This window comes from Mixophyes fleayi, chromosome 3, assembly GCF_038048845.1.
Source record: "Mixophyes fleayi isolate aMixFle1 chromosome 3, aMixFle1.hap1, whole genome shotgun sequence".
NCBI classification, from domain to species: Eukaryota; Metazoa; Chordata; class Amphibia; order Anura; family Limnodynastidae; genus Mixophyes; species Mixophyes fleayi.
The window spans coordinates 252,258,237-252,273,642 of NC_134404.1; the positions used below are offsets into that span (position 1 = coordinate 252,258,237).

The following is a 15,406-nucleotide window of genomic DNA, read 5'->3' on the forward strand; positions in this document are numbered from 1 at the left end:
TTTCTGTGTATAATATGTGTTTCAATAGAATTCTACATTGTACCAAGTGTTAATGCTTGTGGCACACAAAGCAAAAGCAAAGTGAAGCAAACACTTGTCAGAAAATTGTGTACATACACATTACATCACTTTTTGGACAATCCGTGTTTAGTTGCTTCTAATGGGTTTTAAGAATGCACTGAATCCATAAAATTAGCCTGTGTTCATGATCCCCAAGGGAACAGAAAATGAAATCACAGTGTTTGCAGTGTTTGTCAATTATAGGATTTTACAGAAAAACATTTAGACGTCTCCTTTTTACCAATGGAATCACGGTCATCTTTTTGAACAGGTCATAGGCACATAAAATAAACACAATAACAGACGTTTATGCATAAATTTAAAACATTCATGTCACTACTATACTACAATTCAGTTTATTTTTGTTGGTACCTGTAAACATTGTGTATTGCTTCCCTCAACATCAATCCAACCTGCCACTTTCTACCCTTTTCTGTAGCTTTCTTTTGCCAAAATTACTAAAAATGAATAATACATATTATATATAATAACTGTTTACAAAAGAAGTAAACCATAATTCTAAAAACAAATCTTACATAATGGTGACCTTTTACATTATAAGCTATTTAACTATACCTTCATGCTAAGAGCTTGTTTTTTTTTTTATCAATAATGTTAAATGTTACTTCAATTTAAAATATTCACTATTTTTGATGTATACCAAAATTTTATTGTATGATTAGTGTTGGCATGATATTATAAGCAATACATTTGACAGTCAGACAAGTTTTATTAGAAAGGTTTGAACAGAATGGGAAACATTGAGGTATAGATGGAAGAAGTATAGACGGGCTGTTGAAATCAATTATTGCTTTCCCATGTCACCAGATAGAGCATCAAAGATAAACTGCAAAGTGCGTTGGTAGATGAATGACTCCTTACTCTTTGGCTTGCAAACATTAAGGTGGTTTGCTTCCACAGGAATAATATCACCAATACCCAAGTCTAAACAAATGAAATAATAAAAATTATTTTACAAATGCATGTGTGCTAATGTATAACCTCTTAAATTGTTCTGATCACTTAAACAGTAGATGCAGCTGGTTCACAATAATGACAGCATGCATTAACAGCAAATAAGATACAATTAGGATGGATTTCTGCATTACAGCTTGGGTACCTATATATTAATAGCATAAGTACGACTTTCATGAGTGACTTATTTCTATGATTCTATGTATGTGCAGGGCACATCATATATCAAATTAAAGGTCTTGGTTCGGTAGATTTGCAGAAAAATATTGGCATTACCATTGTCCTCTGAAAATGTAACAGTTTGCAATACACCTGTGCACCTGCTGGTTGCTCTGGAAACTGTGACAGTTAGTGAACTCTCCCTATACACCTGCTGAGTGACCTAGAACTTGTGACCTGCTGAGTGGCCTGGAAACTGTGACATTTATTTGCAGCCCTGCTGGGTGGTTTGGAAACTGTGACAGATATTTGCAGCCACATATATCAGCGAATCTTGTGGGGACCTCAATCACAGACTGCTGTGTTATTTCATTATTCACCTATTCTTGCTTTGTTTACAACAAACATACCAAGAGGCCGCACTCAAGGATGTCGACATGGTGGAACATGTGTGCACTGGGTGACCTTACAGTCGCCGAGAGCACTCAGTTCAAAGATGTTACAGTCAAGAATATTATCGTTACAATCAACGTATAACAACAACAACTGATGTGCCCCTTGCATTAGACATGATGTATTTGCCACAATACTACTCTTTAGGTCCTATGGACGAGCAATGTGTGACCTGTGGTGCCCTACACTTTTTGGTAGAGGAGCTTAACCGTTATTTTTCAGACTGCTGTCACAATGGAAAGCTTATGTTGCCCAATATGGTTGATCCACCATATTTAGCAGCATTGTTTATGACAAATACCCTCAAATTACGTACTCATTATCTCCATAATATCCAAAGTTACAACTCTGCATTTGCCTGCACTTCTTTCAAAGCTAATATTGGTGACTTATCTGGTCACGGACCATATACCTTTAAAATACATGGTGCTGTACATCACTTATTAGATTTAATAGTTTCATTTAAGGCGTTTACCGTCGGGTTTTGCTAGTTCAGTTTATTATTGCAAAGTGCAGAAAAATATTGAAATTTTTTATTATTTCAACAGGAAAGAAACAATTGTATGGATTATTCAAGTTTCCTCAAATTTGCATATTTTAATGACTGAATGGCTTCATTGTGTGCAATTCAGCACAAATAACATCTTATTAAAAACAGTATAAAACAGACACATGACCTAAATAAGCATCACATCCCTAATATTATATGCAGAAGGCTTATGGTTGCTTACAGGGCAGATGCATGACAAAAATAATAAATCTGCATGCGATACATACATCAACACGCCAACTGAGAGCATCAGGTGGCTACACCTATGGGAACAACAACTACTATTCTGTATACATTCTTATCATAATCAAGAAAATTAATTGGGTTGGATGTTATGGTAAATTTACTGACCTGCTGATTCTGCTGGCACCACATGCAGACTCATCATACTGCCTATTTGCGTTGGTAACTTTTCTGCAAAGCTGGCAATCTTGAAGTCCTTATTTTTGGCAAATTCAATGAACTCTTCATTTAGCTCTTTCAGTGCAGGAGAATCTGTTAGAATAAATGTATTAGTCAAACACATGTATTGGTTTTGAAGTGTGCTATCTATTAATATCAAGTATTCTATTCCATGATCAATATAGGGTAGAGATGTTATCAGATCAAAAATTCTTCATCTGTATATGATCTTGTAATCTGGCTGTTTGCAAGAAAATGTATTCTGTTACCTTGTAATGAATGTGCCTTCCTGCTGTGTACACAACAGGAAATATGACGTAAATACTTCTTTAAGCCTAATATATTGTTCAGGACGAGATTTACTTCATTGGAGCCTGTAGGCACACATTTATTGGTAAACAGAAAAATAACCTTGAGGCGCTGGATATGGCAATAGTTAAAAGACACTCAGTGCAAGAGGTCTGCAATCCTCAAAATATACAAAGGTAATAAAAGAAAAATATGCACAGGTAGTCAAATAACTACAAAGAGAACTGTAAACTGCAGATCCGATGTACAATTTATTAAATTAAAAAAATATATAAAACATCACATATGTATAGTGAATATAGAAAATCACATATCAAATATTTTTATCATAATAAAACATACAAATAAATCAAATGAGAAAACCACTGTATCTAGGAGTACAGAAGTAAATTTGCATGCAACACACATCAAATAGATGTATATGAGGATATATATCTCTCTCTCCGGAATATTTTTGAACTTTTGGTATCTCCACTTGTTAATAGCCAGAATGAAGCAGATATAGGGGCATATTTAAGAAAGCACGATAGTGCTCTTACCGGGAAATTAAGGTCCCTCCATGTCCTCTGCATATTTATGAAAGGTGCATCACAGCAGATATCATGGATATCTGCTGCTTTGTAAGGAGCGATAGTTGAATGGTCAAAGAATACTCAACTTAGGTGAATATGAATGTCCCCTGGTCCTGGATGATACACAGCTTCGTGGGAAAAGAGCAATAGTCTTACCGGACCTCTCGAACACTGTATTTGAAATCAGTCCCAAGAAGCCGTAATCACTGAGTTGGCTGGCTCCGTCGAGCTCGTTGGAGCCAGTGATGCAGCAAAGAAAGCGCTCCCTTGTGAATCGATAACAGTGTGGAAAAGTTCCTATGGCTGAGCAGCCTGATCCATGATGACAGTCTTTTTGTGTGCACACAGCGGCTCAAATAGACAAGGGGATTTAGGCACCCAGAATTCTTTATACAGAGCGATGAATGGTCCCAAGAGAAGTATTTCAAAATAGACTGACGCATTTCATTGCCTCAGGGCAATTTCCTCAAAGACATGTCAGCCATAGGACCCTTCCCACACTGCTATTTTTCCACAAGGGAGCGCCTTCTTTGCTACATCACTGGCTCCTACAAGCTCTACGGAGCCAGCCGGCTCAGCGATTACAGCTTGTTGAAACTGACCTCAGGTGCGGTCTTCGAGAGGCACTTTTCCCATGAAGCTGAGTATCATCCAGGACCTGGAGATATTCATATTCACCTAAGTCGAGCATTCTTTGACCATTCATATCGCTTCATACATTTTATACAGTGTGATTATTCAATACAACCTGTGAACTTTTTACTATATCTGCTTCATTATGGCTATTAACGAGTGGAGATACCAGAAGAGAGAGAGCGAGAGAGAGAGAGCTATATAACCTCATATCCATCTATTTGATGTGTGTTGCATGCTAATTTGCTTCTATACTCTTAGGAGCGTATTCAATTGTTGCTCCGGCCGCCGGAAGAACGAGCGTGTTAAAACTATTACCGTTTATACGGTAATTACTCGCTGAATTTCATCGAGCTGCGAGATGAAATTCAGCGAGTAAACTACCGTATTAACGGTTTTTACGCGCAAGTTTACCGTATAAGCGGTAATAGTTTTAACGCGCTTGTTGTTTTGCGGTCCGGAGCAACAATTGAATACCCCCCTAAGAGTGGTTTTCTCATTTGATTTATTTATATGTTTTATTATGATAAAAATATTTTATATGTGATTTTCTATATTCACTATAAATGATGTTTTATATATTTTTTAATTTAATAAATTGTATATCTGATCCGCAGTTCACAGTTCTCTTTGTAGTTATTTGACTACCAGTGCATATGTTTCTTTTATTACATATCCATTAGTGCCTTTATCCCTGTCCCATCCACTAGCTACACCTCTTTTACATAGAAAAAAACCTTGACAAACATGCTGTGCAGAGAAAGATCCCCTCTTAACATGCCTTAGTACACTCACCCACTGGCATTAAAATGTATATTTCATAATCAGTAAATGCAGGCAAGCGATTATGTGGTTGGATTACATTGGTTACAAAATTCTATATAACTTCCACTTGAGTCTAAGGTCAGGGAAGGTGTTACTCTCGTTCACTGAAGGACACTCTTCCCCTCAGGTCAATCACAGGTGTAAGCGCAGCTTAGACACTACAGGCCTCATTCATCTTCGGACGCTAATTGAACGCAACTTGCGTTTAAAAAACACGCACGTAACTTATGCGCATATAGGTCAGTATTCAAATACAAGTGCATCTGAGAAATACGTTAGATTGTGAATACGGTAGTAAGTCAGTTTCATGATGTAAAATCAAACACAAGTATCATTGCGGTTTTATTTGCTCTTCTATGGGTCTCTTCTAGTGTCCCAAAACAGCTGCAAAACGGCAATGCTTTTTTTAGTGCAAGTAACGCTTACTTTTCCTCAGGCCCCATAGAGGTGCGAGCAAAAGTGTTACTTTTTAACTGTATAAATGGTAATAAAGCATGGCCAATTGAATCTGCCCCTATGTGATTTTGGAGCAATTGCACCTTTTTTCACTACTTCTGTTCTTACTCTTTATTCATGTCTGAACGCATGTGCACTCATTTCCTTAATAAGCCTAATTAACCTTATTACTCCTAAACAATCATGTTTCCTGACAATTACATCATACTGACCTTTCAGTACATTACCTTGCACTATTCCAGGATAACAATAAGCTCTTTTAAACATACTTCACAAGCAAATATATACATAATTACACATTTGTGTACAAACAACACACACACAAAGTTTTTTTCCAACAATTTTTTTTATAACAAACTAAAGGAATTTAACACATTTAAAATAAACTTATAAATATTTATTTTAATCATTTCTGTATGTTTTGAAAAAACTTTTTCTTTTATTTCAATCTTGTGAATAATAATGTGCAGGGTGGAGTGTTTCTTCTGCACCTGAAAAAATGACAAGTAAAAGACTACATTTTAACATCACAACATTATTACATGTTAGAAACATATGGGTCTATGGGTGTAAATTGGTCCCACATCTTTAAAGAGTTCAGAGGTGCTACATGAATAGACATTCTCTGAATTATTCATCTTACTATGAATACAGTACTCACCTGAGGATTGCATTTTGGAGGCATAGGCAGATGTATTGGGGGGGACGGAGTTGCTTTACAGGAGGACAAATACTTATTAGGCCCATTAAGTCAGACACCTGTAGAATATCAATCTTTGAGTCCTACACTTTCATGCTGACAAAAAACACTAGAATATACTAATAGATTATTAAATCACTATACTTATAATCTTCTTCAGGGGTCTGGGATGAGCCTCATTCTGCTGTCACTCTTGGGGTACCAACAGGGGCTACTCCACTATCACCAGGTGTCCCTCCCAGGATTCCTACAGTGGCTCCTCTCTGGCCGCCACCTACTCTGGCTCCTCTATGTCCTCCTCCCTAGCCTTGAACATTACTCCACCATTGGCCAATTACAAACACCTCTACACCACTTGCATATGGTCTTGATCTAGGAGATTTATTAAAGTTTCAATATCCTAAATTGAATATAATCACATACTGACACTGAAACATCACTAGAGGCCTTGCATTTTATACTTTTACTTTGTACAATGAAGCCCTATTACTATCTACAATACTTTATCTTCTACACTGGGAACTACATAGACCAGATAAAACTATAATCATATGTATGTTTTTGCAAATGTGAACTTTTGCCTGCAAGTTCCCTCCTAAAGTTCGTAGGAGCTGTGGGTGCCTCCTGAGGATGTCACTACAGTAACGTTGCAGTTGAGCAGCCGACAACCTGCTGCCCACTCTACACCGCAGATATGCTTTTGCAGACATGTAGGCTTCATTTTTATCAGGGTTGCTGACATAAGGGGCTGTAGGACCCAAGCAATGATCTATAACCTTGGTAAAGGCCTGCAGCTCAGTTCGGGAGAAACTAGTCACCCTCATGTTTGCAAGTGAATTAAACTTTTCAACTTTCTCCTCTCTGGCTCGCAGGACATTTGTGGGTGTAGGTACGTAAGTCACGCATCCCTTCAAGACCATATTTAAAAGGCAGATACACTTTCCTTTCATTTGTCCCTAATGGAGTACCTGTCATAAGGTCTTTAATCACAATAGTGTCCCATTTGGAGGAAGAGACCGTTGGCTCAGTCAAGTGTTCATTAAGTGTAGGCAGCCCAACTTCGCTACAAAGAAGCTGAGGTTCTGGCGGAGCTTGTGATGGAGAGACTGCACAATACAAGCCACCAGCTATCCGTCCCAGCAAAGCACCATATTTTGGAAAATATACCCAAGCAGGTCAATGCTGTGGCTCCTATTTGGTGATCTGTGACTGAGATCAGAAGAGGGCCAGTGCAAATGATTTTCAATTATATTGTTCTCAGAATACATTAGCAAATTGGCAACCTACTTTCAATATTGTCAAACACAAATCTTGTGCAAGACATGCGAATAACAAAGCAAGACCTTAACAAAATATAACAATATAACATTTTTGTACATTACATTGCCACCTGTTTTATGTCTAAAAAAAATTGCTTATAGGTGTGTAGCAGTCTGTAATAATTGTGTAACCTTTAGGCCCCAAAAATACATTTATATCTATATTTCTGCACCAGTATATAGAAAATATTTGCCAGTATACATTGCAACATTCTTAACTTTCGACATTTCACACAAGTGGCAGGACTTTAACGCAATTTAAAGATAAACTGCGAGACCAGCGCAGATATACCAGGGGGACAGATGCCGTCCCATGGGGTCCTTAGTCCTCAGCCCTCTGGAGAGTACAGCATTGGCCTGCATTGACAACCAACTGGTGGAGGGTGTAGGGTAACCCTGGCGAAAGCCCTCCCCCAATCACACTAGGTAAATTTCCTAGCATAATACATGCATTAACTATTCAAATGATTGTAATGTTGTGACTAAATAAATATTAACACCCCCACCAACGATGTATATGTACCCATGTTCTCTAAATTAATCTCCACTTGCCTTTTTTAAAAACGAGATTGACAATTTTTAGGGGGGGGGGGGGGTGCAGATTGTCATCACCACCCCCCTAAAGCCTAGCGCCCTAGACTGCCACCTAATCAGCCTATTGGATAATCTGGCTCTGTAGTCAAGTTTAAAGGGAAGCATTTGTAAAATTACCATCAAGCAAAAGATATAGTTTGCAGTTTATGCATATTGTCAATTAATTTAATTAATTTGTTGCTATTTTGTTTCTCTAAATGACCCCACTTATACAAACATGAATGAATGAATAAATAAATATATATATATATATATATATATATATATATATATAGATATATATGTAACAATAGATGTAATAAATACTGGCGCTCAAACACGAAATAGGTGAGTCAATAATAGTATGAATAACCAGTTTTGGTATACACTTTTCTTCATAAGAGAAGGCAGCCTCCCTCTCAAATTTCGGATGGTACTCCAATCAAGGGATAAACAATGTTAGCATAAAAAGAGGGAAGATGGCGCCAAATACGGTAGTGTTAGCTGGTACAAATCGTCCAGACAGTCAATATTACTGTATATAGAGATGCAAGTACAGAGTGTTTATCATGTCAGGCTGGTGACAGCAGTATCAACCAATTTTCATAATCTCTGACCATAAGCCGAAATACAGACAGAAGGAAGCAAAAAAACAACGTTTCAGATGTATCCGTGACAATCAGTAGCAAGTGATAGGTGGTACCGTACCAAAAAGATATAAATAAACAGCTTATCTGTATCAGAGGTGCTTGGAAGTAGGTTCCAGTCAGCTTAAGAAGTCAGGAACAGGCGTGTAGATATCTTATGTGGATACATGATAACTGGATCATCGGCCACAGCACAGTCACTGCTCACAAACTCCACTCATTCGGTGTATTGAGAGAGGAAAAAGCTATATAGTGTAGTACTTATGTACAATATATTTATTCAGCATGTATCATAAAAAAACACACTCACAATGTAAAAAAGGTATAAAAGCTTGTCTGTAATCCTGTGGACATAAGGTACTGCTACACATTGTAGATCACTGGGATGTATAGGAAGTAAACACCAATGGGCTCCGCACAGAAGTTCTCAATGGGGTAACTGCTCAGGGACCAGGTAGACAGTACAGCCTTAAGCATACCAGGAGTAGTTAATGGAGAACAGCCTCAACGCGTTTCATCATATAGACTTCATCAGGAGGAGTAATCTCCACTTGTCTTTATTAAAAACGAGATTGTCAATTTTTAGGGGGGGGGGGGGGGGTGCAGATTGTCATCACCACCCCCCTAAAGCCTAGCGCCCTAGACTGCCAAAAAAAAGGGAAGCATTTGTAAAATTACCATCAAGCAAAAGATATAGTTTGCAGTTTATGCATATTGTCAATTTATTTAATTAATTTGTTGCAATTTTGTTTCTCTAAATGACCCCACTTATACAAACATGAATGAATAAATAAATAAATATATATATATATATATATATATATATATATATGTATATATATATTTCACATGTGAAATTACTAATGTTTGTTAAGAAATCTACTTATAGGATGCTAAAAACAGAATGTTATGGACAAAACATACATGATTTCAATATTAGTTATTTCTTCTATTATGTTAGCTGTACATACTGAGGAGCCCAGTGAGGTTATGACCTGCCAGACGAGGACACGTGATGATGATGCCGAAGAACAACAAGCACCTGAAGATACCAAAAATAATATTGTTGGATCTCAAGAAAGTGGCATTATGTCTATTTTGCAGAAATTATTTCACAAAATGAATGTGAACAACACCACTTTGCACGAAAAAATGGATCACTGCAACACACTAACACTTACACATGACACTTTTGAAAGACTAACAGATGCAAATAAAAATGATATGGGGAAACAAGGTGGCATTACACCAGGCCCTGTGGCACTTGCTGCTTCGTGGGAGCTTTAGCAAACAGAGCCAGATGCTGTTCCATCCCCTGCTTGGGTGACCCGGAGATAGCTATAATCAAGTAGCACTGGGAATATTGGGCCAGGTGGAAATCAACTGTGCAAGTTCAAATTATACTTGTGTGTTTCTCATGTGTTTGTGTGTGTCACTGATGTGCCTATTTTTTTACCACTAAGTGCATTGTTCTGAATTCAAATGGTTTCCTGTCTTTATTTTAAACATTTTTGATAATCATTCAATTTTAAGTCAACACAAAAGGTAGGGTACTTACTTGTAAAATAAGACGAAATCACATATGGCTTGGAAACCCAATAATCTTGCGAATCTGGTGTACTAAGATCAAAGTTATCTTCATCCTGGTCAGCAACCTCTGTCTCTTCCACCCATGGAACACCACTCCGGATGGCAATATTGTGAAATATCAGAGAGGAATGATGGTGCAAACAATATCTGGTGCATACATAAGTGCTTCACCAGAGTACTTCGGAATATGGCAGGACTTGAATTGTCTGAATTTGAGTGGTAATGCCTTTACTGTACCTAGACTATGTTAGTCCGCCCCTTCCCACCCTCATTCTGCCTTTTAAGACGTAGGCAGTTTTAAGTGTCATTTGCGTTCGGATTTGCAAAGAGTCAATTGCATTCATTGGCGTAAGTCCCATTTAGGCACATATGCAGAGCTATTTCATTCAAGATTCAGTATGCAAATGAACTTAGGTCCAAACATGAATCAGGCCCTACGTGTCACACTTGATCGCTTTTGACATTGGTGTTTTGTTAAAGCCAGTAGGTAACCGGCCTTATGCTAACTATGTAAGACAAATAAACATGAACAAATTGCTAGTATTTACCTTTATGAATTACCTTATTAGCAAAATATTCAGATTCCATGGTTCCTACTATGTTTAGCAGCAAAGGGCACTCACCTTTGCTAAGCTCCTTGACTTCAATAGATGGAAACAGCAGTAATCTAGCATTAACTGAATATTCTGCCAGTCGAGATCCACGGTGGGGCACACTGTAGAAGGCAATCCCTCTTGTGTTTTTCACAAAATCTTGCATGTCTTTGTCCCTTGATGCATTTATCAACATCTTTTTCACCAATAGTCCTGAGAGAATAATATTAAAATTACTGTTTCCTATATCTGAAATCTGGAAAAAACTGAGTGATTACCTTAAATGCAAGGATTTATTTGATACCAATGGTCACTAAAATTAGTATGATCCCAAGCAACATATTAGACTTAGCCCAGCTGTTTAGTTTACCAAAGTGTATCTACATGAAGTTTATAAAAAAAACGCCTTATGATAAACTTGCCTATAGGCCAACAGATACATCACCATTAAAGTGTTGCTTGGTTTTGTTTTGTTTTATACATGTGTTATGTATTTCCTGACTGGTTTGGAACGTTTTTCAATTGTGCAGTTTTAGAAATTCTTAAGTAAATAGGGGCATAGTTGGGCAATGTAATCTAAAAAGAAGGGAGAACAAGAAAAATGAAGGGACTAGAGCAGATGACAACTGCATCATGATGAAAAGAGCAATATAAATATTTCCAAGTGCCTTTCAAGTGTTCCTCAATACTAGCAAAATATATGTATAACACAAAAAAATAAAAAAAATGAACTAAAGACACACAAAACAAACAAAATAATGTAACTTCCTGAAATTTTAGCTTAAACGGTGAAGAATTTACATCAATATGTAATATATTACAAATAATAATATAGCTGGTTTCGATGAAAAATACCAGAGTCACGTGGCACAATATTCAGCCATTACAAAACTGAAGTTGCATATTCACCAAGTACAAAAAGTGTAAAATATTTCTAGCATAGATTTGTTGCAAGGCACTTACCTCCCATGCTATGTGAAACCCATATTATCGGCCGTTTACCAACACCAGCGGACTTCAGTTTGTTAAGAAGCTCAGTGCTTCTATTAGCCATAGATTTTCTGTAACAGAAATAAAACTGCACTGGCACTTAGTGACTTAGTGTACACTTTCTCTCCTAACTTTAAATCAAAATGAATCCATTCTATCCCATATAGCATTACGTATTATTTCACTTCTAAACAATACTACAGGCTCAAAAATATGTTCTATCAGTAATATAATAATTCTATGTCTGAACTGTATGTTACTTTTATTTTTACTCTGCAGTTTCAGCTTGATAAAATGAAGAGATCAGGGAAAAGTCATACGTTTCTATACTTTATTAATATAATATACTTTGCAGAGTCTTTTTTAAAAAAAGCTAAAAATGTGGGTAACTTTTTGTCTCCTAGCCATTATAGTGAGAAACATATAACATCTGTAACTAACACAAACATTTCAGGCTATTTCAAAGGTGGAGCTAACAAGTGTACTATGTAATCCAATGTAAGGATTCCTTTGATTATGACTGTGCAGACGTGAATACACTGGCCGAACAATTCGTAAATTAAAAATATGCTTTTTGGTACACAGACGCAACATCAAGTTACAAAAATTAGATCATAGTGTTCTATGCCATTTTAGAGATAAGCACAAAAGTAATCCAAGAGGTCTGATGTTAATAGGATTAGAACATATCCCCCCTGCTGCTAAAGGGGGTGACAGATTCAAATGTTTGTGTCTCAGAGAAACATTTTGGATCCACCAATTGAATACATTAAATCCTGAGGTACTTAACGAATGTACTGGTTTAGACTTTGGTTGATCCAAGTGTTTAACTGATTATAATTAAGATGAAAATACAACTTGTGTTTATGTATATTATGTATATTATTTTTGGTTTAACATTTGTTTCACTTTTGATTAATTTCAATGTATTTTATTTTATTATTGTTAAATTATTTACACATTTAAATATTTATTATTAGGATCATTTAGGGTCTTGAACCAGGCAAGTGCTGCATGCTAGTCTGCTGCTTTATATCTGAGCCCTCATTTTTATAGCTCAGTCCTTGTATTTATTATGTGGTCAAATACAGATTAAATAGACATTATATTGCTGTTTATGAGTATTTCAGTCTGGATTACCGTTTAGAATATTGATATAGATTCAAGTTGATGAATGCTCTTCTGGTCTATGTGTAGTAGTTCGTTTGCAGTTCTCTTTGGTGATTATATGATATATCCCTATATATTTTAACTTACTACCTATATATTTTTAATCAATATTCTGGAGAATTTTAAGCAAGATCCCTTGATATATTCAGTTAATTTAATATGTTTTTAAAGCACCGTAGTATTTACATTTTAGGTCGCATTTCCTTCCTTTATTTTAATAGTAGGAAGCTGTACCTGTTATAATTGCAATCAGTAATGTTTACATTGATGTAATTAATAACTGTGGCTATTTCTGGATTAAATAGACTGAGCGTCTATATGAGCTCGCTAACTTTCTGAGGAAAGTGCACTTAGTAGGAAGAGGAAAGGACAGAAGTTTCTTTATTTAGGTGCACTGAATCCTCTTTAATTAGTTATTCTACTACATATATTTAATTCATCCTTATGTTAAAATATAACCTTTATTGAAGTTAATTTAAAAAGCGAAAATGTGGATTAAAAAGTATACTGATAGAAAGTGAGCTTAATAATAAAAGCTGGAAACACTACCATCCTGTACATATATAATCCTGCTTCATGGATTATATGGTATGAAGATGTAAATTAATTTAACCTACAGTACTATGAAGAGGTCGATTAGATATATGACCTGCAGTAGCAAAATGGATATATAATATGTAAATAGTATATACCAGTCTACTTGATAATAGCTCTGGATATCTAATTACAAAAAATTGAATAGTGTTAGCCGTCCCATTCTCTTGATAACTTATATAATTAACAAGTCAAAATGTACACCCTGCATTGAGTATGATTAATAGTATAATCAACTCTCTCACTACAGCTATTTGAGGTCTAATAAGATTATTAACAGTATTCTCCGTGAATTTCCTTTCTAAATAACTGAAGTTATGGGGTGTGATTTGCTATCTGCCTCCTAGTCCCCTCTATCTTTGGGTATAATGGGGTATAGCTGCAAAATTAGATTTCTTCAAGTATGAGGAATGAGTGGTTCCAGCGGTAACGCCGACGCGCGTTTCGCTATGTTGCTTATTCAAGGCAAGCAGACAGAATGAACTGACAGTTCTTATATACTGTCAGTTCCGTATGAACTCACTTACGTCACTGGAATGAGGACCAATCCTGATGTAGTATCTAATTTGATTGGCATAATTCTTACCCTATCGGGGACGTTATAGTTCCGCCCATCGGTTACGTTGGCTTTAGCCTTAGCCAGTCAGAGATGTTATAACTCTGCCCTGTGCTCGTTTATTGGTTTAATATCGGGTAGGATTTACACCTGAATAATAGAGAGTTTTTTATATTTCTGAATCATTCTTTCTGTCTTAATATTGGTGGCATTATTTATAAGACATAGCGGGGCAGAAAATAGATTGCTATATTGTAAATATTATATTGAGCTAGATATTAAAAGTCTAGCTTATCAATTTCGTTATTTAATATGGAATATTATAGCCCCGTTCTATATTTTAATCGTGAGTTATATATCACATGTGGTCAATGAAGGTTTTTATCTCAAATCTACTATAAGGACCTTCCCAAAAGTACATCGTTTATCCCCGATGTTGCCTGTAGAGTCCAATATGATAAAGTCATATAATCAGTCAGACGATATCATTTTTAGTAAAGGGTCATTACGATAGTATGTGGAATCAAACTTTTGTTGTTAAATCCCATGTCAATATGCATTAATAAACATACCTATTAATAAATTTTCTAATTATCTTGCAAGTTCCGTAGGATCATATCATGTGATTGATTCCTACAGTTAAGAATCATTCATAAACCCGTATCTATTTGACTTACCAGTGTTTATAGCCTTTAGAGGGTATCATAACCCCATCTAATAATTTTTTATTAATTAAATGGCAGTTGAAACATATATAGATAATGTAACTCGTACTAGTGTATCCGTGATTAATTTCTATAATATTATATTATTAAACTTATTGTGCAATGCTTTTATAAATTACTGTGATTTATTATTTAAATTTATAATTAATTTTTAAATTTTGTTATTTCTTTTCCATGTGAGGTTTAGGGAAGCTATATGAGCTTCATTATAACATGTAAATATAAATATTTTAGTAAAGTGAAACTTAATAGGTATTATGGTGTTGACAAACAAAATTTAAAGTATTAGTTATGTTGCTGTGAAATGAATTGTAACTTTACAGGTGTTCAGTTTTCATCGTGATTCTGTGAAAATTAACCTATATTTATTTATCTTTCTTAATTATCTGTATTGCCATATATTAATTTGATTAAACATCTGTTTATTATATATGATTATTTTCTAGTCATTGAATTATGATTTTATTTATTTGTACTTTTATTACAGGTAAGTATCTCTTTATTCCTAACAATTGGAGCTTATTTTGTTTATTTAGAGAAAGATGGTATAATTGT

The 15,406-nt window shown here is 35.7% G+C and overlaps 1 protein-coding gene across 2 annotated transcripts in view; it reads right to left on the bottom strand.

Moving 5' to 3' along the window:
- Positions 1-245: 245 nt before the first annotated feature.
- SERAC1 (serine active site containing 1) overlaps positions 246-15,406 on the bottom strand; it is a 305,705-nt gene continuing 290,544 nt past the window's right edge. For both annotated transcript variants that reach the window (XM_075203404.1, XM_075203405.1), the window contains 4 exons: positions 11,780-11,877; positions 10,847-11,029; positions 2,549-2,692; positions 246-1,005 (listed from right to left, as the gene is read on the bottom strand). In XM_075203404.1, coding sequence (XP_075059505.1) covers positions 866-1,005; positions 2,549-2,692; positions 10,847-11,029; positions 11,780-11,877 — 565 coding nt within the window. In that variant the 3' untranslated portion in view covers positions 246-865. The remainder of the gene's footprint in view (positions 1,006-2,548; positions 2,693-10,846; positions 11,030-11,779; positions 11,878-15,406) is intronic.